This window comes from Amblyomma americanum, chromosome 4 (genome assembly GCF_052857255.1).
Source record: "Amblyomma americanum isolate KBUSLIRL-KWMA chromosome 4, ASM5285725v1, whole genome shotgun sequence".
Classification (NCBI taxonomy): domain Eukaryota; kingdom Metazoa; phylum Arthropoda; class Arachnida; order Ixodida; family Ixodidae; genus Amblyomma; species Amblyomma americanum.
Genome location: NC_135500.1, coordinates 167,307,382 through 167,334,644, shown reverse-complemented (window position 1 = coordinate 167,334,644; position 27,263 = coordinate 167,307,382). Strand labels below are relative to the sequence as shown.

Here is a 27,263-nt window from a genome sequence, read left to right as displayed (position 1 = left end):
GAGCTTAGCTTGCCTCTTCTTCTGCACCATGAAGTTCATTAAGCTGTCCTCAAGCTTGTTGATGGTATCCAAACGAGAAAGTCCAGTGCCTTTCATTGCCCTACAACAGCGACAAATGACGCTGAATGCGGATGCAAGTTCAGCCGCAGTGCACGGCGGCTGGGTCTCTTCGCCTGAATCTTCGCCACTGCTCGTGTCCACTTCCTCGGTATCTATGATGTCAGCCACAATCTCAGCATCAGCACGATCCGCAACGGCTTGCACGTCATCATCAGCACTGATAAAATATTGTGCTGTTACGCCGTCTGGAAAGGCACCTGCGAACGCTGAGAGCTCACGGAACTCGCTGTCCAGGCATCCAGCACCGTCGTCTTTTGTGTCTAGACACCAGTCGTCTGAAGCCACCACAAACCCTGCTTTGCGGAAGCAGTTCACATACATGGCGACCAACGACTTTTTCTCGCCGGCCTCCACCCGTCATGTCCGCCTTTGTTGCCAAGTTTAAATTGTTGCGTTTTTTCGCGTTCATGGCTCCTGAACACGTGAATAAAGCGAAAAGAAAACACGTGGCACCGCACAAGTCACAAGCAAACTCTCATTGGCCTCGCGAATAAAGTGAAAAAAGAACAACCACCGCACTGAACCACACCAGTCACATGCCCAAGCAGCACCGACAGCAGCGACAGCCAAAATGGCCAAAACGTTGGTGACAGCTAGCTGACGTCGCTTGTTTTGGCTGCGCCAGCGGAGTCAGCCAACCAGCATGCAGAAATCAGGTGCCTGCGACCAGCATGGTTTCCCTCTTCCCAGCCCCTTGCATGCCCCTATGGCCATTCCCCTTTCCGTTTGCACCCCACAAAGTTTTCATCACATGACTCTTACTTGTGCAGCTCCGCACAAAAGTGTCCAAGGCCAGCGCCACGCTCAAGATGCGATTTTGGGAAGATCGTTGACTCCATTAGAAGCCCATTTGCAGGGGTGCACAGCGATGGGAGAAGCCCACTTCCGGGGTCGGGCGTATTGGGAGAAGCGCACTTGTGGGGGTGCGGCATGGCACGGAGTTCGATAATCAAATATGGGGTGCACAGAAGTTAGATAAACGCAAACAAATTTGCAATACTTTTGCATGAGATTCCCAAGGGGATTTTACAACTGTTCAATATAGGCAATAATTCGATATATCCGGATTCGATATATCCAGGATCGACTGTATACTACACAGTACAGGAAAACAAAACGGTAAATGTGATCAAAATCCCAAAGATGCTGAACACAGAACTGTACCTTTTCAACAGCATCGTCAACAGTTTGCAGTGTCTGCAAGCGCTTTGTGTGAAGCATGTCAGTAAATTTGATGTGAATAGGCTCCATCTGACCAGTATACCGCAGCAGCCACTGTTTGTCTAAGTTCGGTGCATAATTCCAGCTCGGTGTCCTGCAACAAGAAAAAATTTTTGGCCGATCATTGGACTGGTGCGGTGAAAATGCGATTGCATTCTTCTTTCACTCGCCAATCTACTCCAGTTTCGAATCTGTTCCATTTCCGAGTCCGTTGTCTTTCATTCCCCTATCTACTGCAATTGTGATTCTTTTCCAATTCTGACTACGCGACTACGCAAAATAAGTCACAATGTTGGGTCGCTGCGAGTCCTCGTACCACTACCAGCGCAGTGGCGGCGCTGCCACTGCGCTGGCAGGCAGCTATTTCAAATACAGCCATCTGTGGGGCTTGCGAGACTCAGGTTTCTCTTTAAAAGCCGTGAGAGAAGGAATAGCTCCCACAAGCCTCATTTTTGCATACATAGTTCTTCAGTAGGCTGCACATTTACTCTCAGGTATGCTGTTGTCAGAGTCATTTTCTTAAGTGATTTTTGTTTTTGCTGAGTCATTTTATATCCGGTGTCTCCCAAGGACTGACAAGTGGCAAATGGAGAGAGGCAAATTCCCCTAAACACCACCTAACAGCTGGAGGCTTCACAAAGACGCCGCGATCACTGCCTCCGGACAGCTTTCGTTTTCATGACCCTCCTAATGCTATTGCATTACAAACAGAGAAGGAGATTACAGTGTAAAGCATGCCTGAAGACGATGCACAGGTTTTCTGGCATGGCATGATAATAGAGTCCACCACTATTTCAGCTCATGTCCCAAAGAAAGTGCTCTCACACAAAGCTCTGGTGAGCACTGCTAAGTGTTGCCAAAAAATGATACATCACTGGCCATCGGGTCACATCTAGTTTTGCACAGCCTTGCAGTTCTTAAAGGGACTATGCAACGAATAAAAAGTCACTTGTAAATGTTTTCAATGCTTAGAAATGATGCTAAGAAGCATTCACACAAAGCGCGAGTCTTCGGAAATGAGCCGGCAATTTATTATGAACTTTTAAAAACCGTGTTTTTCAAATTTCGCGGGCCGATTGGTGTACTCGTAGTGACCGATTTTGGAACTAAAATCGTGGAACAAAGACGTCACTGTACCATGACGTCGCCAGGCCACCACACGCTCTCATTCGCTGGAGCCACGGCAGCCACGACGTCACGGGCACACTTCCGGTAGCCGTGAAAATCGTCTGCTCGTGCCGCCACGCGACCCTCTCGGGCAAGCGCGAGCCAGTGCATTGCATTCGCGCATATGGTTTCAATTTTCCTCTGCCGCCTCCTTCTGTCGGGAGTTCCGGAGCCACTCGCACGGCTCTTCTTGCGCACGCATAGGGCTCGATGCCCATCGCGGCCGTAAAAGCGAGCAGTCGCACCTCGAGGTCCGGGTTTATGACAAGCAAAGACACCAGACGCGCCGCAATCCAGGAAGGAGAAGAGACCGGAGAGATGCTGCCACGCCGACGACACTGCCGCTGGGGGGCTAGGAGGGACAACCGGAAGTTGCAAAATAAATGTCAGCGGATGACGTATTCATGGGCGGTGCCAAGTCCCAGACCTGTTTTCTTTATTTTTTTTTCTGGTGCTCCTCGTGTACGAGTTGAGGGGGGAGAGGAGGAGCGTAATTTTTAATCGTCGATATCTTCGCTGTTATTGATGATAGCTCAAAAATTCCTGCACTGGGGTGACGAATGTTCGAATGCCTATCTCTCGTCTGCTTTACATAATCTCAATTAATTTATTGCATAGTCCCTTTAATCTCACCCCGACATGGCCAGTCAATGACTATCAAGTAATATGAAGAAAGAAGCCATACACCACGAGTCAAACCATCAACTTCAATTACAAGCCCAGATTTCATTCAGCAGAGCTAGTGCTGACGACATATACCCCACAGTGCATATTCAAGAAAAGAGAAAATTCATTTCACTGAAGGGTGACAAAGTCCGTACCTGCCTTCGTCATTGCTTTCATTACTTTCGTCAGATGAACATGATTTCTGCAAAACCTTGCTATCGCCTTTCATTCATGCCCCATAGTCCCTTGATGCTGAAACTTGAAAACCAGTTCCGATTCTTGAAATTTGAAAATCTATTCCGATTCTAAAACTCATTTTACTAGACTCAACAGCACAGGTAATCCCCCCTCTTCCTCCTTACCTGTGTGTTGTGACGTTATGAAATAGATGCTGGTATTGTGGCGCTGAGTCCTCAGGACCATGCGGGGATGGATACGAGACGACCATCATGACTGGCCGGTTGGGAAAGAGCTGCTTGGATTGACGCAGGAAGGCCACGCTGTCATTAGTCACCAGGTCCGGGTAGTAGTCACGGGTATAGTCAAGACCGTGTTTGCGCTTGTGACCATTAACGTTGATTGTATAATTGTAGAAACGAGAGTTACGAACCAAGGCAGCCCACTCCCGCCAGCCTGTAGGAATGTGGTTGCCATTGTATTCGTTCAGGTACTTGCCAAAGTAGGCTGCATGAAAAAAAAAAAAAACACATACATATTCATATACACCAGCCCATTTGCCCGTTTCATCTCAAAGAGTGAAAGAAGCATGAAATCTCCTGCATGCTGGAATCTAAAAAAAAAAAAATCAGCTTTGTCATTTGCGATTCCAGTTATGATTGGCCCCTAGAGATTTGAAACACACTCTCATGAAACAGCTATATCAAGCCAGCTCACTATTGGTTTTTACTCTGCGGAACATTGCTTCTCCACAATTAGGAATGCCCTTCAGTACTACTTGGACAGCCCATATGATGAACAGGATTCCGAGTTTTGCTGCAAAATTTGCTGCAGTTTTTTAGAAGTCCCATACTGGAGCTTGTAAAATGCTATCAGGAAGCATTCCATGCTCAAAACAACTCAAGAGCCACATGTGCATAGAAATTATGCAAGCAATAGCTAAAAAAAAATCCTAGCAAAGGTTGGTTTGGTTTGGTTTATGGGGGTTTAACGTCCCAAAGCGACTCAGGCTATGAAAGACACCGTAGTGAAGGGCTCTGGAAACCTGGGGGTAGAGTACCTGAGGTTCTTTACTGACATCACACAGTACACGGACCTCTAGAATTTCGCCGCTTCCACCAAAATTCAACTGCCACGACCAGGATCGAACCCGCGTCCTTCGGGTCAGCAGCCAAGTACTATAACCAGTGAGTCACCGCAGCGGATTGAAGCTCTCTTGCTCCTTTGTCATGTGATTTGCGTTTTTGGCCTAGTAAACAGGAATGACAGTACTGCTGTACCCGATTTCCCATTGACAAAAGATGCTGAGATACCACTCTCATTGCCTGAACACCTACGCAGTATGCAAAACAAGCACACTGGTCATGTTTCATTCGTCACAACATGTCACTAGAAATGTGATGAATTAAGCCAATAGTCTTTCCTGCAGCAAGCCACAGTGATGGATGTCGCATCACATGGAAGTAAAAACAAAAGCAGTGCACACAGTTGAGGTAATTGGTATTGCAATTTCAATTAAAAAAATAAGAAAACATTTCTAACAGATGGCAGACAACTAAAGAAACAAATACCACAAGCACCACAATGTACAAGTTTCTGCACCTTCTATTAAATCCTCAGATGTGAGGTATCACACTGGTCATCCAAGGGACACAACCACCAGTTTGCATAGCATTAAAAAAAAATGTACACAGCAGCGCGTACCTGTCCGATAGCCCGCTGCACTCAGGTACGTAGCGAACGAGCGAGACTCAAACTCCTGCTGCCACTGGGGTGAAGAGCAGTTGTCACTGTTGGTGAGCACGTGATGGTTGTGAGCATAAAGACCAGTGAGCATGGAGCTCCGTGAAGGGCAGCACATTGGCGTGGACACGTAGGCCTGGGGAAAATGGGCACCCCCTTCGCCAAGGATTTCCTGCGTCTTCGGCATGAAGCCCATAGAGCCTGCAGGCCAAGAAAATTGGAAGGTGAAATTTCCCAACTGAAGCTTCCAGAGCAAAAAATTCACTCCAAGGAATAGAGGCCACAAAGAAGAAGCGCCAACACGAAAAAGCGCAAGACAGTGACACGGACAAGCGCTTTGCACCAACATGCACCAACTAACCCGGCAACAAGTTCCACTTGAATAAAGGTCAGCCAAGCAGAAGACTATGAACAAAGGACTTGTGGATTTTAAGTAAAACATTTATTATAAAAACAACTGCAGTTACGTTTATCATTAAACAAAACCACAAGGGCCCTATTTCAGTGAACAAAATGCCTTATGTATTCTGGGGCTTACCCATGAATCTATGTGTGCATAGACAGCAACAAAGAAAGAGTTTCTGACTTTTGAGTTTGTTTTTTTTACAAACCAGCCTATGCGTGTACCTGCAAACAGCCGAAATGTTTCCTGCTTTGTAAAAAAAAGATTTCAAGCGTGTACTCCTGTAAATGACATTCACTTGTCCTTTAATCAGTCCTTAGTGTCCCTATAATGCCAAGGCCATCTATGCCCAGAAGCAATATTATGCAAGTGAAGACACCGAGGAACCTTGTACGCACCAGATGTCTTGCATAATCGACCAAATGCATTTTTACATTTGTCTCGGCTAGAAAGTATGCCATGCACAGGAGTCCAAATCAGTTTCAACAATCTGGTTTTGTTTCTCATGCACAAACGTCTCAGCTGATTGTCATTATTTTATTTATTGCATTTCACCCCAATCAAAATGCAACTGCTACAACTGATCTTGTTCTCAGCAGCAGAATGGCATGAGCCACCAGAGCAGGTGCAATGCTGAACAATGAGATTCGACATAGTCTTAAGCATCAACGTGTGGATAAATATGCCTGCTACATAAGATGTACTCTAAAAGGTGGCATGTATTAGAGAAACTGAGGCATCTGGAATGATTGAATCATGCCTTCCGAGCAGAGTGACAGTGTGGCAGGAGCAGAATGAGCTTCCGTAGCCGTCAATGCAGAAAACAGCAGCATAAACTAGTATAAACAAAAGAAATGATGCGTAGAACACAAGCTCATTACTTAATACCTGCAAAATGAAACTAACAATTCCCTTGCACAAACTGCTGTATGCCAAAAAAAAAAAAAGTATGAAAACAGCATGCAAGCTTTTCTACACACCCAGTTCAATGTCTTGGTCATCAGTAAGGATAAGGATGATGTTCGGCTTCTTCTCCCTTGGTAACAAGTTCTGCTTAGGTGGCCGTTTGCGCAGGGCAGGCGTCGTGGGCACGGCGAATGTTGCATTGCGCCACAAAGCTGAGGGTCTATCATAGGCTGATGTAGCTGGCGAATGCTTTGCGTGTGGGCTGACTTGTTCGGAAGTTCTGCTTCGCTCCTGGCCCTTCGAAGGCTGCGAAGTGATTTTCTTTCCTGCTGACATTGTTGCTATCACGGCAATGAAGCAAATGATGATCACAGTGGCCTCCTGTTGGGTCCATGACTTGGTCATACTTGGATAACTGAAACGAATGTGTTTGAAGCTTTAATATATTGCACTAGGTCGACGCCACAAACACGCCCGTCTGAAGTCATAAAATAATCGATGAGCAGGTTATCTTGCAAAATCATTGGCTTTCAAGCCGCACGGACAGAAGCACGAAACACGAACTGAAGCCACGAGCGCAAGAGATATGTGTAACACTAGAGGGAACGAAACCAGATAGCTAAGGTATTTCAAGCTCGGCGCGCGCAACATTTCCAACGCTCGCCTTGTGGGCGGCTAGTAATTACAGACACTCCACTTTCGCGAATAGTTACTGCCACTTCGACAACTTTGAGCCAGGCGCTTGCTAGTAGCACGGGGCACGCCTACACATACCTAAAGCGCGAAAGAATGGGAATGGCCCGAGTAACCGTAGAAAACCGCGACAAAAAAAAAAACTGCATAGCAAGACGACTACGCAAAGAAAAATTGCCAGTAAATTAAGTAGCTGAGACTAGGAAAGGGCTCGACGGCATGGTCCGCGGCGTAGTTACCATAAAGCGCGGGAATAAGGAAACGTAAGTTGTTAAGGCGGTAACTTGGCGTCATTCGGCAAATAGTTTTTCAAGGCTGTACTAAACGGAAATGCATCTGCTTCTTACAACTCTAAAAGACAAGCCGCGCACGCCACTATGCATGCAAGTTGCCGACAACAACGTTTTTCATAGCGCACTTGTGTTTTGATTTTTGCTGGCAAACGAAGTCTGCGTTTACCTGTTCCTGCACAAGAAGATGCGGCTACGGAAAATAGTCATGGCGTTCTTGTCATGAAGCGTGGATACAACAATGCTTGAGATGAAGACACTTGATTTTAAAAAATGGTGTTGTCACTTTGTTGTTTACTCACCCGGACAAAACAAAGGGAGTGGACAAAATGATAAGAGTAAGTTGATGAAGGCTGCTAATGCTGCAGAGATTACCTACTGACAATCACTGCCGAACTGCTTAATTTGCTGCATTTTACCCTCGGTCAGGAGAGGGCGGACCTCAATTATATACCGCAGAGCGTGGCTATGCCGCTGAACCGCTAACGCTGCCTCATTCAATGAAGCAACGCAAGCATGGCACCGCATAGTAGCACCTTCCCAAATCCCCAGCCTCGAGAAATCCTATTGGCTGCTCTCAAGCCACCGCCATTGTCTGTGAGTTTCGCTTTCTATGAAGTACAGTGACTTGATGTATATATCGCAAAAGGTACAAACCACAGCATAAACTGCTTGATATAGAGTGCAATGTTTAAAATCAGTGGCAGGAAAACGATGATTCGCTAATTGTTCCCGTATTATATTGTTAGTAAAATTTCCTTTTTTTTATTACAAGCAAGCAACGGTGCATCTTGTTGCTGTAGCAAATCAAAGCGAATAAAAAGGTGCAGAAAATTGCCGTAACCGAAAACAAGTGTACCTCTAAACAACCCAGTAACTTCGTAAATAAAAACAGTCACCAGTTGTAATTGGTTTAGCTTCCATTTATTCTTTCTGACGACGGAATAATTCGGCTATATGCATTGCACAGGCGTTTATAACTACCAAGATAGGTTTATAACTACCAAGATACCTCTTGCAAAAGTTATTAGCATCTACGCCTCACGAGGATAGCATAAAACCACTGATCTCACTAGCCTCCTAGAGGAGATCAGTGCATAAAACACTTGCTACATTAACGGCGGATCGCTATGAACAATGCGTGTTGACGTTACTTTTTTTGTGCCGTGAAAGGACCGCAAGAATTATTCGTAGAGAGAGTGAACTGCACAAGCGCGACTCATGGTTAGTAACTTACACAGGCAGTCAACAATTTCTTTGAAATGTTTCACGGACAACAAAAAAATTGCGCGGCAACTACCGCCGAACAGTTGCGTCAACGCCTGAGATTTCCAAATTTCGTAACATCAAACATGCGTCACTATTCGTCAAACGCGTCACGCGCTACAAGAAATAGTCCACTTTGAATCTGGCCACGTTTGTTTTCTTCAGACAAGACGTTCAGAAGATATTACTGAGAACAAGCGCTTATTTAACATAGTTTGAACCTAAATGAGTCAGCTAGAGTTGCTAAAACTGTATAAATTATATTGACGTCATAGGTTCTTCCGGGGTGGGAACCGTCCTGACGCCTCCTCCTCTTGTATCCCTCCGCGTCTGCCTTCGGGTTGCACAATGGCGGTGCGTAAGTTGCCTTTCCATAGTTTGTAGCTGTTCCTGTGTGGGGTAGGCCGGCACGTTGGCTATTGCCGTCGGTTGATCTCGGCTCACCACGAAGACGACTGCACATTGGAATAACTTACAAGCCATCATATGCTGCCACCCTGCCGGGAAACAACACCGATCAAGGTGCGTATTTTCTGCCTTCCTCCTCAGCGCTGGCGAATCGTCGCAATTGCTTTTTCCCCGTTGGAATTAGTTTTTCCATAAGGTCACTGAAATTCGCTCAGCGCTTGTAGCCCATTATGTCACGATAAACTTTTTGGTGTCACAGTGTCTAGTGAGCTGAACCAACCATATTTTGAACGTCCGTCTCCGGGAAAACATTGCGTTATTGATCGAAACAGATAGCGCCCAACGTTGCTGCGTTCTATCGAGTCTTTCTCTCATCCTTGAAAACAAGCTCTCGTCCGACGCACAAGGCTTCGCTTCGCGCTTGTTGTTCGGACTCCGCTGGATGTTTGATACGTCCTCTGCTCCGCTGTGAACGGGTGCGCAATTTTTGTGCTGAGATGCAGGTCTGCTTTTGTGTAGTTGTGGACACGTGTGCCGCGATGTAAACCGAGTGAGATGCCACGCGTATCCTTTTCCTCAACGGTCGGGCCTTTTGTCTGTATGCTACGTCGGCGCAGGCCCGCCGTTTTCCTGTGTGTGCCGATATTTTCATCTCTCTTTTTCTCTACCTCGCAGCTTGGAAGGAGTCAACTCGCAGACGCCTAAAAACGACAACCGACGCGACCAACCCCACCTCACAAAACTAGTTCACGGAGTCATTGTTCGCCGACGTGGGCGCGCTGTTGCCGCATCGGGACGCAAGTTGCCCTTCGTTCTTCGTTGACACCATTGACGAGCAGCTGGCATTCTTCGCGCGGCGCAACGCATCTCGAAACCGCCGAATTTTCGCAACCGAAACGATGTTTGTTACGACGTACTGAAACAAGAAGCCAGTGGGCCGGCCACGCGCAAGCGGCGGTGCCTCGGATAAAAGCAGCGGCCGTCGGCGATCTTCAACGCTCGTTTGAGAAAGAAGCCCGTGTGCCAGCGTTGAAACAAGCGCTGTTTGTCCGGTGATCGGCATGAGTGTGGCACGTCTCTCGGTGGATATCCAAGTGGCCCAGGAGAAAAGGCCGCACAGCTTCGACAAAGCTCCCGATGGCGCTTGTCTCGGGAGCGCCGGGGGCCTCAGCCCAAATCTTCAGCCTGCCACGCCGCCCGTGTTCCCTTGCAACCGGGAGCCTTTTTCCGCCAGCCTGGTCGGCGGGCGGTACATTCTTTTGGACCAACTCGAAGGCAGTGCCATGTACAGAAGCATCAACGTGCAGACGCAGGAGGAATTTTCCTGCAAGGTGAGCTTCGCTTTGCGTCACGCACCTTTTTTCCTCTCCTGGCCCAACGCTTCTTTGCTTTATTTTTGCGCGTGCTTTCCGGCCGTGAGCGTTTTCCTGTTGATCGCCAGCCGTTTACGAAGTGGCTTTAACACGCGGTGGAAATTCCAGCGGACGCTTCATGGCAGCCTTATTTCTTTCTTTGTAGAAAGCGCGCATTACGGGACTTGTCGCGTCTTACGCACAAATAGGGTTGCGTTGCACCAGCCGGGGCCCGCATTTACCAGTAAATAGTGGCCGCTGTAGCTTCTGTCCCGGACAAAAGCGTCGCCGCGCCGCACGGCACCCCCATTGTCCAAAGGGGGCCGGGCGACCTCGCCAGCGAGCGGCGGGACTTCCGCCTTGTTTTGGTTTTCTTTGGTGGCGACCGAAAGAAAAAGAATTGACGAGTTGGCCGCTATGGCGGCGGCGCTAACCCCTTTGAGAGGCAACAGGTTGTCGACCCGGCGGCGGCGGCGCGCGCTCCGGCTATTTTCAGGGTGCCGCACCGCCGGTGTGCGCGGTACCTTGCGCGCCACAACGGTTAAAAAGACGCGCACGGGAGTCGTTTTGGGAAAGCTGCTCATCGCTCTGATTCATTTCGCGAGGACGCTGTTGTTGCTGTGGCGCAGGACCTCCCCCTCTCAGGCGCGTGGATAAATCGAGAGGACCCGGGGCCCTGGCCGGATTCCAGAGCCCGCAAAAGCGGCTAAATGCGAACCGCTGGTTGCGCCCCTAGCGTGACGTGGGCGCTGGTTTTCGGCCCCGGGCACGACTATATCGGGACAGGAAGAGCGCGCGCCGCTTTTTTCTGTCTGTCAGCGCGGGGCCCCCTCTTGCATCCCGCGATGCCCAATCGCGCTGCTGCGTGTTTACGCGTAGCATCCTGTCTTGCGGCAACGCTGCCTTTTGACTCAGACCTCTTTCGTCGCTCGAGTCACCCCTCGTGTGACTTCACGGTACGCCATTTCATGGCGATGGAATGCCTGCGCGCTGCTTCGCGAGAACAAAGAGAGCGTTCCTGTCGCGCAAGCAAATCGGCTCCGGCCGGAACTGAATGGAGGACCCGTTACGCCGGATCCGGCCGCCCAATCCCGGACACAGCTGCGGGGCCCCCGAGCAGCTGGAAACGCTCACGAACCGGAATTATTTCGGAAAATGCCGCCCGCCGAAAGCGTTGCAGACGGGCCGTAGAAGGGGCGCCTTCCTTGCGTGGCTTCTTGGCGATTAAAATCGCTTGTAATACATTGCTTATTCCAGTCCGAAAAGTGCGAAACCGTACGCGTGTCAGCGCGCTTCGCCCAACCTGTGGATTTCCTTATGTGTGATCGGGGATCATGTAAGCTGTTGTGATTAGATCAGGCGTGTGCAAATATGTGGATACATGCTACAAACGATGCATACAAACAAAAATCATCCGCTCGCTCGTTTTGTTTATAAACTGATGGCCATTTAATAACGCAGCTCTTGGTCTCTCCTCGCCGTGTTGGCGCATTTGGCTTGCTTCAGGACCCGCTGCGTGTGGCGGTTAGACATTCGCAATTAATCTGGCACCGCTACATCGGGAGAAAATGCCCGAAGCAAACGGGGTAGAATGCGCGAAAAAAAAAGGAAAAAGATGATCGAGGGAGAAGTTGTGTCGCATTTCCGTGCGTTGGCAGTGCGCGGACCGGTGCAGTTGAACCGAACACGTGTCCGCAGACGGAGCGGAAACGCGTTGGCCGGAGCTGCCCAAACGTGGCAGCTAGCTGGCTAGCTATGGCGCGCAGCTCCGTTGCAGGGAGTGATGCAATCGTTTCCACCTATCGCCGCTATCGTGGCTGCTAGCTACCCTTCGGCGGCAGTGCAGCCGCAGGATTCGGCCGCCGCCGAGTGTGCGCAATCTGCGGCAAACGTCCGCCGGGGGTCGCAGGGCGCTCGAGTATCGGAAGCAGCCGCTGTTTGTCGCAATCCGACGATAACCTTCGCTCGAGCATTGTCAGGCTTGTGGCGACGTTCTTGCGACCTTGGGTTGACATCGTGGCCCGTCCGGCGTGCTCACGGAGCCCTTCGATGCGACCGGCAACAATTTGCGCACAGTCTACTACGGCACGCACGCGTTTACTAAGCATCTCGGCAAAGCGTAATCGCTGGGCTGCTTTGTTAGCACTGTAATTGGCTTCCTTGCTGCCGTGAAATTGGACTCATGCTCACTGAACAGTGTACACAGTGTCCACTCACACCTGTGCTTTTAGAAACCGGGCAGTCATGCGTTTCGGATTTAACCATAGGGACAAGAAAGCATGTCATGATGGTTTTTATCGCTCCAAGCTTGCCATGTAATACATGTGCACTTGAGGGCTGTCTTGGTGTGCAATGCACCGCTGCATTGTTCACTGGACCGCTGTGTGTACATGCATGTTGAGGCACTCTGCATTTGTTCTCAACAGTTCAAGGAGAATGTTTTACTAGGTAATGCGACAGGGATGCGGTATGGACTGATGATTGAAGTTATATTTAAACAGTGTCCTTGTGTAGCCCTCATAGAGAATAAGAGAATGTAATCGACATGAAAGTGCTGCTTATAAGTGCTTACTATTGGATCTCCAATTGTTACTGTGGAGCTATGCAGCTTAATGCGACTTCATTTACCTAGTGTGAAAATCTATCTGAAAGAACGTACTGAAATGGCCCTTATTTGAGCCATGCATAAATGTGGAACACTATTTTTTGTGCTATGGATAAAATTCTTGCATAGGACAAACTATTGTTCACATCGTCATAATCGCACGATTTTAGACCTAACCCTCTTGTGCACTAACATTATAGCAAAACTACTACAGTAAAATGCCTAGAAGTGGCTTTCTACATGCTCCTAGAAGCAAATTAAACGAAGCCAAAGTGAAAAGTGTATTGAATTTAAAATAATAATTGCATTCAGATACAGGTGTAGTGGCGGGATCAAACTAGTGGCCTGCAGACCTTTGGGGGAGTGTTAAAATGGCATCAGCAGTAATGCAGCTTACCAGTACAGCCTATAGTTGAATAAAACTCTAGAGCAAAGTGGCAAATCCCCTCAAAGGAGCCCCTCCATCCAATGGCATTGGCAGATTCTCCCCCTTGACCAATTGCTCCCCTTGGACCTGCTAGCGTTAAATTGCAGGGGGTGGCATTTGAATGGAGGAATAACCACAGCTTATTAGGCATTAAGATTAACCATGGCGTTGTGAAAAATATGTTGACGACATTGGCTAGAGGGCCTCTTTTGAGGGGCATGTGCAGCTTCAACCTTGAGCTGTATCAGACTATAGTGTCCTTCCATAGTGCCAGATAGCATGGCTCTTCAAACGTTCCTTGCCTTGCACCTCATGGCTCGCTCACCTTTGTCCAGGTGATCCCCATTGACCGGTGGCAACAAGCTCTGGCAGCGCACCTGCGCCTCGATGGCCACGACCACGTCAACCAGGTAGAAGAGGTGCTTCTGGGCGAGTCACAGTGCTACATCTTCTTCAAGCGTTCGTACGGTGACCTCCACTCATATGTGCGCTCCAAGCGGCGGCTGCGGGAGTCTGAGGCGCTCAGTCTCTTCCGTCAAGTGGCCTCAGCAGTGCATGCCTGCCATAATGCTGGTGTGGTTCTGCGCGACCTCAAGCTCCGCAAGTTTGTCTTCGAGGACCCCGAACGGTGAGTGCCAAAAAAGTGTCAGCATGCTTGTACCTTGCACAGCGGTCAGCCACCTGTAGTGCAGGGCTAGTGCCATTTATAAAAATGCACACAAACCTCACTGTTTATAGCAGTAATAGTTCTTAATTTTGAGTGTGCAGTAGTAGTAGTCCGAGGGTCCAGTGGCCATGTGGCGCACATACTGTGAATTGACACATTCTTTTTTTCTTGTTGTTTGTGCAGAACACGGATCAAGCTGGAGACACTAGAGGATGCCGTGGTCTTGGAGGACTTCGATGACGACCTCCTGAGTGACAAGCATGGCTGCCCTGCCTACGTTAGCCCCGAGATCCTGAGCAGCTCAACCAGCGGCCGCTACAGTGGTCGGGCAGCTGACTGCTGGAGTCTTGGTGTCATGCTGTACACGCTGCTCGTGGGTCGCTACCCCTTCCATGACGGCGATCCCAGCATCTTGTTTGCCAAGATCCGCCGGGGCCACTTCACGGTGCCGGAGTCGTTGAGCCCCCGGGCACGCTGCCTCGTACGGTCACTCCTCCGCCGTGATCCGTCAGAGCGCCTCACTGCCCAAGAGCTGCTCTCCCACCCGTGGTTCACAAACCCTCAGAGCAGCCCGCATCGCGATGGGTGCCTTATGCGGCTTGACGTGGACCAAACCGTGCCAAACTGTGTTGCGCTGGACTGATGCTCGCACCACCTAGTCGCTGGCCGGGGATCTCACTGCCGTGCACCTGGGCTGGAGGGTCGCCAACAACTGCTGGGTGGCCGCAGCATCAATTGCCGCGAACCGCCATTCCTATACCACCACCGTGACCGATGATGCGCCGCCTTGCTGCAGCTGTTTTATATTTTTTTCTCCCCCAACCCTGTGAACTGTCCAACAAGAAGCTGCAGCTGTCAGCCTTAAAGGTGGTGGCGGCTCTTCCTAAGCACTTCCAAAGAGGCAACAAAGCTGCGTCAAGGGCAGATGCCCACCACCAGGTTTTGCTGCTGTGTGCGGACAGCAGCCTCCTGCTCGAGCTTTGAGTCGTTTACTGTACAGGCCACCTTCCCACTGTCCCATCATCTCTTGTGTCTCATATGGTGAGAGGGGGCGCCTTTCATTCACATAGTTATCCATTCCGACGCATGAGCTGCCTTTGTGCACATCGACTCGAAGCGAGAAGCGAAAAAAAGGGAGAAAGCCGACGGGAATCGCAGAATACGGCACCGTGCAATCGTGTGTGTGTCGAGAGAAGACCGAAAAGCACCAATGAACTCTCTCCTACACCTACTACGATCAATGCTGTTGATGAATGTGCAAAAATGACTGTTGTGTTTTCTTGTGGTCCCTCTTCTTCTGTGTCTTGTCTGTGACGACTAAATTTATTTAAGTAAACTCAGGGGACTGGCACTCCCCACAATTGAATACTTTTGCGGAACAGGCTAGTGCATTGAAGGAGAAAGGGTAGGGTTGTCTCAGTGGATGCAAAACATGTCAGTGGTTTGTTCTGGCTTGAGTGATGTGTGTAGTAGTTGGGATTCCATTGTATATATAAATAAACATGGTACCTCTCTGTCGCAAACAAACATGTGGTTGTCTCACTTCTTGCCCCATGTCTGTGCTAAAAACAGCCCACATGCACAGTTCTGCCAAAAGGCACTAGGCATCTTATGTATATAGGTAATTACATTAGCCTGGCCAATTATGAAAGCGTATGTGGGCCTAGTCTTGACCAACAAAAGCAAGAATGTACTGGGAAAAAGTTTCTTCACTGAAGCAGATATATCCGAGCAACTTCAGAGAATAACGCAGACATAAGCCCAGTTTAAGGAATAATCTAAAGCGTAGGCCAGACAATGTCTCGCCAAAGTAACTAAAAATTCATAGCTTTTCTTTAAAAAAGGCTAGCTTCTGCAATATTTGTGAAGCATGGACAAATTCCCTGTCACACTGTGCCATGAAACAAGCACCAATTTGCTGCTAAAATTTAACCCAGTGCTTAGGGTAGCTCCACACTGAATGAGGTGACAATTGTCTACAGTCCCACACAAAGGCACCCCTGTGCTGTGCAATGTGGCTGCATGTTAAAGATCACCAGTTGGTCGAAATTATTCCGGAGCCCTCCACTATGGCACCTCTTCCTTTCTTCTTTCAGTTCCTCCTTTATCCCTTCCCTTACAGCCCAGTTCAAGTGTCACCAAGATGTGATAAAAGATACTGCACCATTTCCTTTCCCCAAAGACCAATTTTCATTTTCTACAGTTAAGCGAAGAGATGATAATTGCTACAGAAGACCATAAATTAACATCTACTAATGGCTTATGGAAGTGCTCTCGAAAGGGGGTTTTTTCTTTTGTTAGACAAAAGGTAGACAGGTGCTTTCCATTCCTCTGATACTGGAGAAATGGCACCTTGTGTTTTCTGTATTCACATCAGCAAGCTTTCAGTGTGGTTGTTCTTTTATTAAACATGGAGTCTCGTTAAACGCTGAATAGCATCAAAAAAGCTTATCTTTATACGGGTATAAGGTACACTGTCGTCTTTTGAACAGCTCGATAATGCACAGGCAAACACATTTCTTTCTACACACCATGATGCTTTGTAATGCATCTTAGCATGGAAGAGCTATGAGCCAAGTAAGTCTCCTGCTGTGCATTTTATATCAGCATCTTATTGCAGTTCCTATAGACATGAATGTCCCAAATGTACCACCACCCTGAAGCATCACTTTGCCAACGCTCTGGATCAGCTCTCGGCCCCTCAGGCCGTACCTGTAAGCAACACATAAAAAGTACAACTTGAGAATGCAGCATTAAAAATATAGCAAGCTCTCGGCCCAAAACAACAACCTTAAAGTGATGGCCGCTATCCATGATGATTATGCCAGCATTTAGCACTTCCACGGCAAAGGCAACATTATGCAACATTACAGAGTACAATTTCATTGGTGCCTGAATCTCTCCAGTGAGTACAGCTCAACCTTCTATTTCTGAGTAGCTCCTGTAAATGCAGAAAAAGCTGTGAAGTCATGCACGGAGCTTTCCAGAAACTGCACAACTCAACCAAAACTATTCAAATATAAGACACATCAAAAAACCATGCATGGCAGATATCGACACAAATGTGTTTCAAATAAACACGCCACAAGTAGATAATGATAATGCAGAAGTAGACAGAGCTAGGCGACGATGCAAAGAGCGCAAAAAGGAGGGGTAAGAAATGACGTGAAAGGCGCTGATGACAAGCTAATGACAAGCAGTGCTTTAAATAGCCAGTTACCAGCACCATTTCTATTGTGCAGTAATTCGAAAGGACGCATGGAGATGTGGCGCATCTCCATGCAACATCATCTAATATGCATGGGCACTGGCAGGAGATCCACAGTATAATTGAGAGAAGTAAAAGTACTAAAAAATGATCTTGCCACACTATATAGTGATGAAGTAAAGATGACACCAAGATTAGCAGAGCAAAACCAGAAACTCTGGCACTCGTTTCAGCCAGGTTGCAACTACTGCAGGATAAAGAGTTCTCCCATAAACCTCCACATAGCCCTATCCTGGGCCAGCTGCAGCAACGCTATCCCAGAAGATTTCCATATCTTATCTGCCCAACTGACTGCTGCCTATGGCCATATTTCTCTTTCCCCAGAATTCTTTCTATTACTCCAACAGTGTGTTCATTACCTGTTTCCTGCATTATCCATCCCATCCAAATCCATTTCTTCCTCTTGATTTCTGCCCTCTAAACCACAATGCTCTCTGTCTCGAAATACTATACCTATCACATAGTCTTTCACACTTTGCCACACAGCTTTTAATGTAATTTTAGACTTTTTTCCTGCTTACAATTGCAAGTTTTATCACTGCAGAGAGTATCAGAAGGATACAAGCTGCTGCACATTTGGTACAGGAGTGCCACAGTAGATGTGTACTATCAGCAGAAAATGAAACACGAACAAGACAACTGAGCCACGAAATGCAAAATAAGAATGTCTTAGCCAGGGGAACCTCAATACTAGCTGAGGTTCTTTTAACTTCAAAGGCGTGAAGACTCGTCTACAGATGCATTAATCAACCACGATTGCATTTTCTCTCTAAGAACAAATATGTGGGTGTTTTTGTGTTGCCAACTCAGCTTTCTTGTTCGCGTTTCAATCGTTGCTGAGAGTACATAACGTGAAACCGTTGAGAAGCTGCGGTACCCATTGCATAGACGCAAAAGTTTGCTCAGGTGCACAGCACTTCTCTTTCAATCAGTGCCTCTCGGCACTTTGACTTGCCAAAAGAGTATCCTAGTGCCAAATGAACTTGATATGAAGTGAAGTGCGCTTTCGGAGTACACGGGCGCTGAAGGGCTTCTTACCTGAGAGCAGAAAAACCTCCGAAGAGTGCTCCTGATGCCATACCCACGCAGAAGCCAATCGTGAACCCCATTTTCACACGGTCCCAGCAGCTCGGACCGCGTTGGTAGGCGCCTTGCACCGGCACGGGCATTGCTTTCCTGAACACAGAAAGTTTGAGACGCAAGTTTTGACAACCGATCTACGATTTAGGTACAAGGTTGCAGCCGTGCGTGCATGCATTAGGCATGAATACCAGGCATTTGTAAAGGCGGCTTAATTTCAGGTGGTTGGCTTAACGTAACGAGACTCTCAAGCTGTGCGATAGCTCTTTAGGCTTGACCTTCGACGGACACTAGACCCGACACATATAATGGGCTGTTAGAACGCATCTTTCCCATAACTGCATATGCAATGTCGAACGGCATCTCGCAGACACTACCAATCTAGTTGGAGCAAGCAATGCGATTCGCGATCACTTGCAGTGGGAGTGCACGCATACAAACAATTCGAGGCACATTTCAGAAATTCCACACCTGCAATGCCAATCATTCCAAACAATACCTACTGAACTAGAGACCTGCACACTTGGCGGGGTCCTATGGGACTGCGTGCGCCAACTTTCGTTAACTTTATGGCCATCGAGGCCGCTCGGTTGACCTGTTTGTGTCATGATCATCATCATCGTCTGCTTTTCACAAATGATTTCTCTACTCTCACTGCCTCCCTGTGCATTTGTCCTGTCTTAATATTTGCAAACCTAGTAATGAACGATGCATATATGACATTTCTTTAAATCTTAGCGGCGAATATTCTGTTTGCGCGCATGCATGCGTGAGACTTTCTGGTATCTTTGCTAAGGCAATGGATGAATGATGAATACTCAAAACGTAGACAAATGACAAAACTTCTACATTTTTGAAGTAAAATAACCAACACCATCTTGCTCAACAGGCAAATTGTAGCGCCACGCCGCCCGTAGATGCCCTTCCCTAGGAGCAAAAAGCATGAACTAGAAGGTGCGCGCTGGAGCAGTGCCAAGTGTGCAGGTTTCTAGTTCAGTAGGTCTTGATTCCAAGTCTTCGCTTCTCCCTGTGAATAGAGCTGCAATGCACGTGAAAGAGTCACTGCAGCAGTTAGCTTGGCGCCTATCTGGTCCATCTATAAAAATCGGCACCCATTCCAACACAATTGCATGCAGCTAATAAAGACAACGCTGACGTTTTACTAGGGTGTAAGCACACGCTGGAGGAAGTGATGAAATTGCCTGTACAAGCTCACTTAAACGATAATAACACAACGAAGTCGTGCTACTGCAGCCATGTGACAAAACAAGCAGACACCACGCCCTCAAAGAAGAGTTTACTGCAAAGAATTAATGAGGCACGCTTCTGTGTCTGCATCGACGAATAAAGCTTACCTGGGACAGAACAATTCTTATTCCAACACACACAAAAACATTCAAGAAACGGTGAGCCTTTTTCAGCGAGCAAATCAGCAGTCGGCCATGGTGTGATGCCCTTAGCGATACCTTCCTTATATTCTAGGAAGCAAATATACATTAAAGCTGCATAGGAGTAAAATAATTAAGCTTGCTCAATATAACAGTAGGACTCATTGAGATCATTTTGTTAAGTATTACTGCTTTCCTGCAATAAAGCACGCAAAAACAACAGTTTTGTTTAAATAGGGTATTTAACACCAACACTTACGTGGCTCAGTGGTCTAGGGGTATGATTCTCGCTTCGGGTGCGAGAGGTCCCGGGTTCAAATCCCGGCTGAGCCCATTTTTGTTGGAAGTTTTTTTTTTTCCCTACTGCACTTTCATTGACATAGCACTATGTGATCCGCGTTTGCACCAACTGCAATGTGTTAATGCCTGAAGGCAAGTGTAGAAGGGGCGGCACAAAGGTGGGCGGGTCAGATTCAGAACTTTGCGGGCATACGGTGGCAGCAGCTGGCAAAGGGCAAGGTTAATTGGAGAGACCATTGCCTTTCAGTGGGCGTAGTAACTGATGATGATTTCATTTACCGTTTTTTCATGGTCGTATTGCTGGCTGCGTGAATCCTCTCGAAATTATAATTTATTGCTTCCCCTATGCATTTCGAGTCCTGTCATAATTTGTCAGGCTAATCTTACTGGCTCTAATAAATATGTATAATTACCGAACAAGCTGTTTTTTTTTATTCCATGTAACCCCCGTATATTCCTTCTATCTCTTTTCTTTCACCCCTCAACATTGCTTCAGGTTTCAGAACAGCAGAGTTACACGATCCGCCACGGTGGCTCAGTGGTTACAGTGTACGGCTGCTGAGTTCGAGGACGCAGCACCGGCCGCGGCGGCCTATTTTAAGCGAAATGGGAAAGGTTACAGAGTCCTGGCGCTAGCACTGGCCTCGAATAAAGTTTTTCCTCATCCTCCTCCTCCTCCTCTGTGACGTGCGGTGTAAGTGCTCGTAAATGGACCCAAGGTGGTCGATATTGATGCGGAATTCTCCACAACGGCGGTTCTTCCTCTTTTCCTTCGACCAATCCTCATGGCGCGGTTGAGGCGTCCAGCGAGAGTGAGCAAGATACTGCGCCTTTCTATCCCTAGCAAAAATTCTAATAGAAGTTTGTATTAGTCTAATACCTTTTTGTATTTGATGTATGAGTTTATGTATTAGTCTAATGCAATTTCGTATTTGAAGTATAAGTTTCCATATCAGTATCATATAATTTTGCACATGATGTACAAGTTTTCCAGTTAGTCTAATAAGCAGTTGTTTTAGGCTAATACATTTCTGTATTAGTTATTTTATTATCCAAATAGAAGGCTGCATTTGAAAATGGGGAATATACAGTCAGAAGGCTGCATGTATACCTTACCTTATTTTGTATTTACCTTACTTTGTTATAATATTTTGTTATAGGTTATAATTATGAGAGTCCCACATATGGGACATATAAGCAGAAGCAACAGTTTATTGTACACATGGATATGTGTTAGGCTTATGTTAGGTGTGTGACTGTAGTAGCTGTTTCTTGAGTGTAATGTATGATTTGTTAGATTTTCCAAAAAAATATTAAATTTCCTTATTGGAGACACTTGGTTTTTAACTGGGATGGGGGCTATAGTATACTAATAGAGCAGAAAACTAATAGAATTATTCTAATAGCCTATGAAATTTTGTGTTTGCGGTTAGTTTTATTAGACTAATAGCCTATTAGTTGTCGACAACCTAATAGGCTATTAGTTTTTCTATTAGAAGTTTTGCTAGGGCTCCTCTTTACCGGTATTCGGTGACACGTGTACGAAGCGTATCCTCAACTACGCCGCATTTCTGGACAAAGCCCAGGGGGTTGATGAACCATGCCGCTTAATGCATGTTCAGTGTTTCGCAAGTGCACCTGTTGCACGACCGCCGCCGCCGCCACTCCCTCAGAGCGGCTCGCGGCACCTGTCCGCGATGTGTGGCCAGAATCGGCCGGTATATCCTATTGCGGTGACGACCCGACGGATCCTCCTGAGAATTCCGACACATTGATCAGCCGATTGTGACCGGCGCGCAAGGGCCACGTCCAGCGGCAAGAACCGGCGCGAGCGGCGTTCTTGCGTCGTCTTCGGGTTCTTTCGTCACCGCGCGCCGCCGAGCCGTCGGCGGCGAGTAGTTGCTCAAGCTAGCTGCAACGGGCTTCTCTTTCGCTTGCTTTCGCTGTGTTTTTCAAGGGAACCGTTCGAGCTATTTCATCGCTCCGGCTGCCCATGGCGAAGCGGGGCGTTGGTTCGTTCGCGTTAGTGATGCAACAGACCGCTGCTGTGCGCAGCGGCTGCGTCGCCTTCGCCACGTAGTTCGCGTCGCGTTTGGTCCCAATAAAGGAGAGGAAAGCCGGTGCGAATCACGCTCTCTCCTCTATCTTTCTTTTTCTTTCTTCTTCTCTCTTTTTTTCTTCATCTCTTTCCATCTCTGTCTCTCTCTCTCTCCGAGAGTGTTGAAATCGCGACTTGCGTTGGATGCGCGTCGTCGCTCCTTGTTAGCCAGCCGGTCGCGCGATTGCTTTCCTGCAGGAAACATCGCAACAGCGGTCGCCTCTTCTCGTTATTTAATTGCTCGTCCGTTAGCTCTAAGCAAATCCACCGCGCAGTTTGCCCGAGTTCGCTTGCGCTGCCCATAGCGCCCTCTCTCCACAACACTAAGCCTCACAAAGGCTCAGTTGTGCCTTGAAATCTCCGGGCAGGGTCCACGTGTCCTTATAGTGTCACTGACCGCGGAGTCTGATATCACATGCGTTTCACAATCCAGATGACTGCTGCTCGCAGTCGCTCCGGGGTTTCGCGAAGAAAGGAAGATATAAAGGTTAGAAAGGAGTAGAGAAGCTCTAACGAACAAGTGTCTCGCGTCTCGAAAAGGCAGCCTTTTCTTTCGCAATTTCGCGCTCTCGGCGATGGCATTCAACCCAACCGCGCTTGTCGGCATCTGCAGCTGTAGTGTTTTATGCTTGACGTGCCTGTTGAGCAACCTTTTCCCCTTACGAGCAGATCACTTGTTTCGAAGCGTTTCAACACCAATGCGTGAGTTTAATTTTCCCCGTCAATTAATCGCACTTCGATGGGCTCCATGTATGTTGCACTGGCAATATCGCTCATTAGTGAACGACTTCGGAGCCGCTTTTTCAGACAGAAGCAAGAAATATTAGTACTACAGCAAAGGGCAAAAAAAAACGCAACAAGTGATAGCTAATGGGCGGAATACATCAGAAATAGGTTGGCCCACGTAAGCATAGCAGGCTCGCCGAAGCAATGCCTCAGAATATTTTCACATGGATGTCATTTGTTGCACCGCGCCTTTATTCTGCTTTTACTTCATTTTCTTCTTTTGTAAAGACAAGTCTGCGTCCGTCGCTTAAGAGGTGGCTATTGGTTAGATTCTTTAAGACATCACGCAGGTGCCATGACCGCGGTCAGTCAGCCGTGTCGATCCGGAGGGTCAGGAAGCTCCGCCCTCCGGGGAACTCCCGCGCGCGTGGCCAGCCGATGCTGGGGCCGAGTGCGTGGAGCCGGCGGAGCGCCGACCTTTCAGCGTGCAAAATGTGACGAGATGGGACAGAAAGTCGCAAGGACGCTGAAATTAAAATTTTGACTACAGATAACAGCTTCTGCACAATTACGGGATTAAAAAAAATCTTGTTGGAGTATATTCGTGAATCGGCATCCTTTACCATCTCAGGCATACCGAGCCTTTATTGAGAGCCCCTTTCAGAGCCCCTTTGATGCGCGTTAGACCACTGCCAATTTCACTGCACTTTAAGTTCGCACTACGAAATCACCAAACGTGATTTCATCGCACAGGCTTCCTTCATATGCATGTCATAACGAGCCGCTCATTTCCATACTCTTGACTGCTCAATGGGCATAATTAGTGTTTAGGATTATGAAGGAACCGTTTTTCTTGCTCTCTTTCCAGAGCGCTACAGTTGTTGACATTAAGCGTCACTTTTGTGCGTTTTCAAGTTCATCAGAAAAAATTTTCATTATGCATTTGGGCGAAGAGGTGGCCGCATATGTTATGATAGGCAGGCAGGCAGGCAGGCAGGCAATGGGTAGCATCCCCTTTGTATAGGGGTGGTGATAATTGTCACCTAGCCATATGGTTGTGCTGAGTTCCTTCAGAGCAAACGGCAATTTTCTTCCCCCATCTAAACCGCTCTCCTGTCCTTCACCACTCCTTTGACCGCCTCTTATACTTGCTTCTACTTTTTGAAATTTGAGCATGCCCTGGCTGTTGCTAAACCCTAGTGCATTTCGGATCACTGAGGTGGCCTCGTGCACTGATGGCTGAAGGCCCTTACCTTACTCTGGGTAAGGAAATGTTCACTCATTTCTCTGTCTGCATGCAGCAACAGCAAATGTTATCCGTGCTGCAGGGGGCGGATTTGTGGGAGGGGTGGGGAGGAGGGCTCCAAGCAAGAAATTTTTCACAGAAAAGCCGTGGTGAACTCCTCAATTCCAGTCTTCGGCGAAAAAATTTGAAAAAATACGTGGTTCGAAAGGAACCCCTCAATCGCACCTCGAAGACTGACCGATTAATCCGCTCCTGGCATGTCGTCAAATTTTCGCCGGTATAGTAAAATACAACTTAAAAAAAATTTGCTGTGGTTTAGCTCTGGTTAACCCCAGTTCAAATGCGAAAGCTTCGTTTCCTCAGCACGTCGTCTACGCAACGTCTCATTCCGACGCTCTCGAGAACTCAAACCGGTCTCTTCCGCAATTGAAGAGTCACTCCGGGACGTGGCACTTCTAAGCTCTGTGCATCTTCGTTACGGCGCTTCTCGAGTCGTGCGGCGCGTTCTTCTGGCGTCTCTTGAGCGCGTTGTCTCTTCCTCGCCTCGTTCTGTCGTTGTTGCGTCTCTTTCGCGCTCTCCATAACGACTACAATACACTGACTGACTGACTGACTGACTGACTGACTTATGTTGCTGAGAGGAATAAGGAAAAGGAAAGAGCATGGGCCTGCCTACTGGCTCAAGCCGAGCCACGCTCGCTGCCGCGTGCTGAAAGTAGGAAGTTTAAAGGATAGGAGAGCGAAGAGTGAAAGAAAAGACGCGCCGCGCTAATATGCCCCGAACCGATCCCAAAGGCAGTGCAATACCAGGCCGACCCGTGCCAGAGTGCTTCAAGCCAAGCACACTGCCATATTCCAAAAATACGTTTAATATCTTAGGTCCAAGGACCCGCTGCAGATATTAAATCAGGTATCAGGTATACACTGAGGCGAAGCGCATATATATATCCACCGCGAGGCGACATCTCCTCTCCCTCTACCCCAGCGGAGCACATCTGGTGGAGCGAGCGGCGTCGACGGCGGCGCCATCTGTTGGAGCGCAGCTGCGGCGTTGCTAGGCAACGGCGGCTCAAGGTCAGTCACGACATACGGCATACGGCGCGACGAGCCGAAATGGCTCGCTGGCTGGCGTAGTAAAGCTTCCGCTTTAAAAACCTGCAGTTGGTAACACGGGGCCACTGTTCGAGGCGTCCTGCACAAAGTATTACTCCGCTGGCTAATCATAACAGTGAACAAAAGAAGCTTTTTAGCTTTCAAATATATTAAACAAGCCACGTACAAAAATTCTATAGCTTACAATTTTTTTTCTTGTGATTGCCTTTCAACATCGGACTACTCTTTTGTCGTGGAGGAATTCTGTTCGGCGGTCCTTGAATGTGGGCGGAGCTTCACTGCAGACTTAAGTTGTATCCGATTATAGATTTCATAGCATTTTCGGGGCGATGCCTGCGCCACCTGTGATCGTTTTTGACGCGTAATTCGGGGGTTTTGGGTTCAGATCCCACCAGCGGCACGTGGTTGTTTTTCTTCTGCTTTCTAATCAATCATCTTTAATCTCCAAATTATCTTACAATCTCCATCAATCAATGCCACAAATTAAAACATAACGCTCCCCTATGCTCCTTCGCTTTCCGCTGATGTCTCCCTGCCTTCCTTCTTTCACACACACACACACACACACACACACACACACACACACACACACACACACACACACACACACACACACACACACACACATATATATATATATATATATATATATATATATATATATATATATATATATATATATATATATATAATATATATATATATATATATCGATGATCAACAATCAGCTTTTTGTTAATGGCGAGAAACCCAACGACCTGAAAAGCCCCGCGCGCATGCCGACTAAATTTCCAGGTGTGTACATGTGCTCCGAAGTTAAAACTGCTGACAGTTACCAGGCGCAGAACAAGCGATTGGTGCTTTGTCAGCTTGACTGATTGATTGTTCAACACTTTATTATTAGCAATGACAGTAGGGAAGATGGTGAATCAGACGGAGAAATCCTTTGAGCTCCAGCGGGCCCGGGGCTAAATATTCTTCCAAGTGCAGTGGAGCAAAAAAAAAAAAGCATCTATAGCAAAATGGCGTGCGGTAATTTCTGAAGTGCAAAAATTTTGGTTTGGAGTGATATAGCCATGCAACCATGGATTCTGGAGGCGACATTTTTTGTATCTATTCTCTTCTGTGCGATATTTTCTCTCCGTATATACTGACGTGTCACTGAAATGAAAAGAAACGCTTGCTGTTTCACGAGCTGCAGGAGGTTGATGCTGTAAATAATTCCAGATTGGAAGCGACGTCGAAACGGAGCGCTTTCAAAATAAGCGCATTTGGTACCTTGAGTGCTGGGTTGCGAGTTGCTAAGGGCTCCTCTGAATGCGGCCATTTCCTGTCCCTTTGTTCAGCCGTTACTGGAGCGCCAGTAAAGCACCGAGTCGAGGCACTGACACAGAATGTAACTGCGTCGAACAACCGAATGTTTTTGTAAAACTTCTGAAGGACTAGGGCTCGAAAAATGTAGCTCCTGCACTGTCGCGGCAATTCAGGGGCAAGCATTTCAGTCCACATCAGGAGCGTGACATGCGCAGAAAACGTATATAGACGGGCACCAAACTTCGCGGCATTTTCTTGGCACGCCGGGACATCGCAGCAGATGCAGCACAAAGAATTTTTTGAGGACTTTCGACAACAAACAATTGCAGTTAGCTATACACACTAAACCAATTCTCACCTATAAGGGTGTCAATCAGGTGTCCCCAGACGAACACCCATTTCCAATTGTTGGGTGCTAAAAAAGGGTGCAGAGATCAGCACCCTTAAGGAAGGGTGTAATTAATGGTACTTTAGAGAATGTAATGGTTGCACCCTCATTAAAGGGTACTATTTTTCCATAACACCTCTACGAATGCATTTTGGAAGGGTGCTCCAATTGATTCACCCATGAAGCAAAAGCCTTTGATTGATGCGCGCCCTCTAAACTTTCCTGCTGCAC

At 47.6% G+C, this 27,263-nt stretch overlaps 3 protein-coding genes and 1 non-coding gene across 7 annotated transcripts in view; 2 read left to right on the top strand and 2 right to left on the bottom strand.

Moving 5' to 3' along the window:
- Positions 1–7,936, bottom strand: part of Sulf1 (Extracellular sulfatase Sulf1) — a 59,698-nt gene extending 51,762 nt beyond the window's left edge. For 2 of the 3 annotated variants that reach the window (XM_077662182.1, XM_077662181.1), the window contains exons 1-5: positions 7,689–7,936; positions 6,478–6,818; positions 5,056–5,295; positions 3,537–3,858; positions 1,285–1,435 (exon numbers count right to left, since the gene is read on the bottom strand). In XM_077662182.1, the coding sequence (XP_077518308.1) occupies positions 1,285–1,435; positions 3,537–3,858; positions 5,056–5,295; positions 6,478–6,808 (1,044 nt within the window). In that variant the 5' untranslated portion in view covers positions 6,809–6,818; positions 7,689–7,936. The remainder of the gene's footprint in view (positions 1–1,284; positions 1,436–3,536; positions 3,859–5,055; positions 5,296–6,477; positions 6,819–7,688) is intronic. The other variant, XM_077662183.1, reaches the window with a different exon arrangement.
- Positions 7,937–8,490: 554 nt separating this feature from the next.
- LOC144128639 (tribbles homolog 2-like) lies at positions 8,491–15,638 on the top strand. 2 transcript variants are annotated; one of them, XM_077662184.1, is made up of 4 exons: positions 8,491–9,174; positions 9,736–10,391; positions 13,780–14,072; positions 14,295–15,638. In XM_077662184.1, the coding sequence occupies exons 2-4, from the start codon at positions 10,122–10,124 to the stop codon at positions 14,752–14,754; spliced, it is 1,023 nt and encodes a 340-aa protein (XP_077518310.1). In that variant the 5' UTR covers positions 8,491–9,174; positions 9,736–10,121; the 3' UTR covers positions 14,755–15,638. The 2 variants fall into 2 exon arrangements, with proteins under 2 accessions (XP_077518310.1, XP_077518311.1); XM_077662185.1 differs by lacking the exon at positions 8,491–9,174 and adding an exon at positions 9,398–9,536.
- Positions 15,639–16,493: 855 nt separating this feature from the next.
- Positions 16,494–19,941, bottom strand: LOC144128640 (reactive oxygen species modulator 1). The gene is made up of 3 exons (XM_077662188.1): positions 19,815–19,941; positions 18,418–18,555; positions 16,494–16,823 (listed from the first exon to the last, which is right to left on the bottom strand). The coding sequence occupies exons 2-3, from the start codon at positions 18,546–18,548 to the stop codon at positions 16,715–16,717; spliced, it is 240 nt and encodes a 79-aa protein (XP_077518314.1). The 5' UTR covers positions 18,549–18,555; positions 19,815–19,941; the 3' UTR covers positions 16,494–16,714.
- Positions 19,942–20,108: 167 nt separating this feature from the next.
- TRNAP-CGG (transfer RNA proline (anticodon CGG)) lies at positions 20,109–20,180 on the top strand. Its single transcript has one exon. It is a non-coding gene; the product is annotated as a tRNA-Pro (tRNA).
- Positions 20,181–27,263: the final 7,083 nt, after the last annotated feature.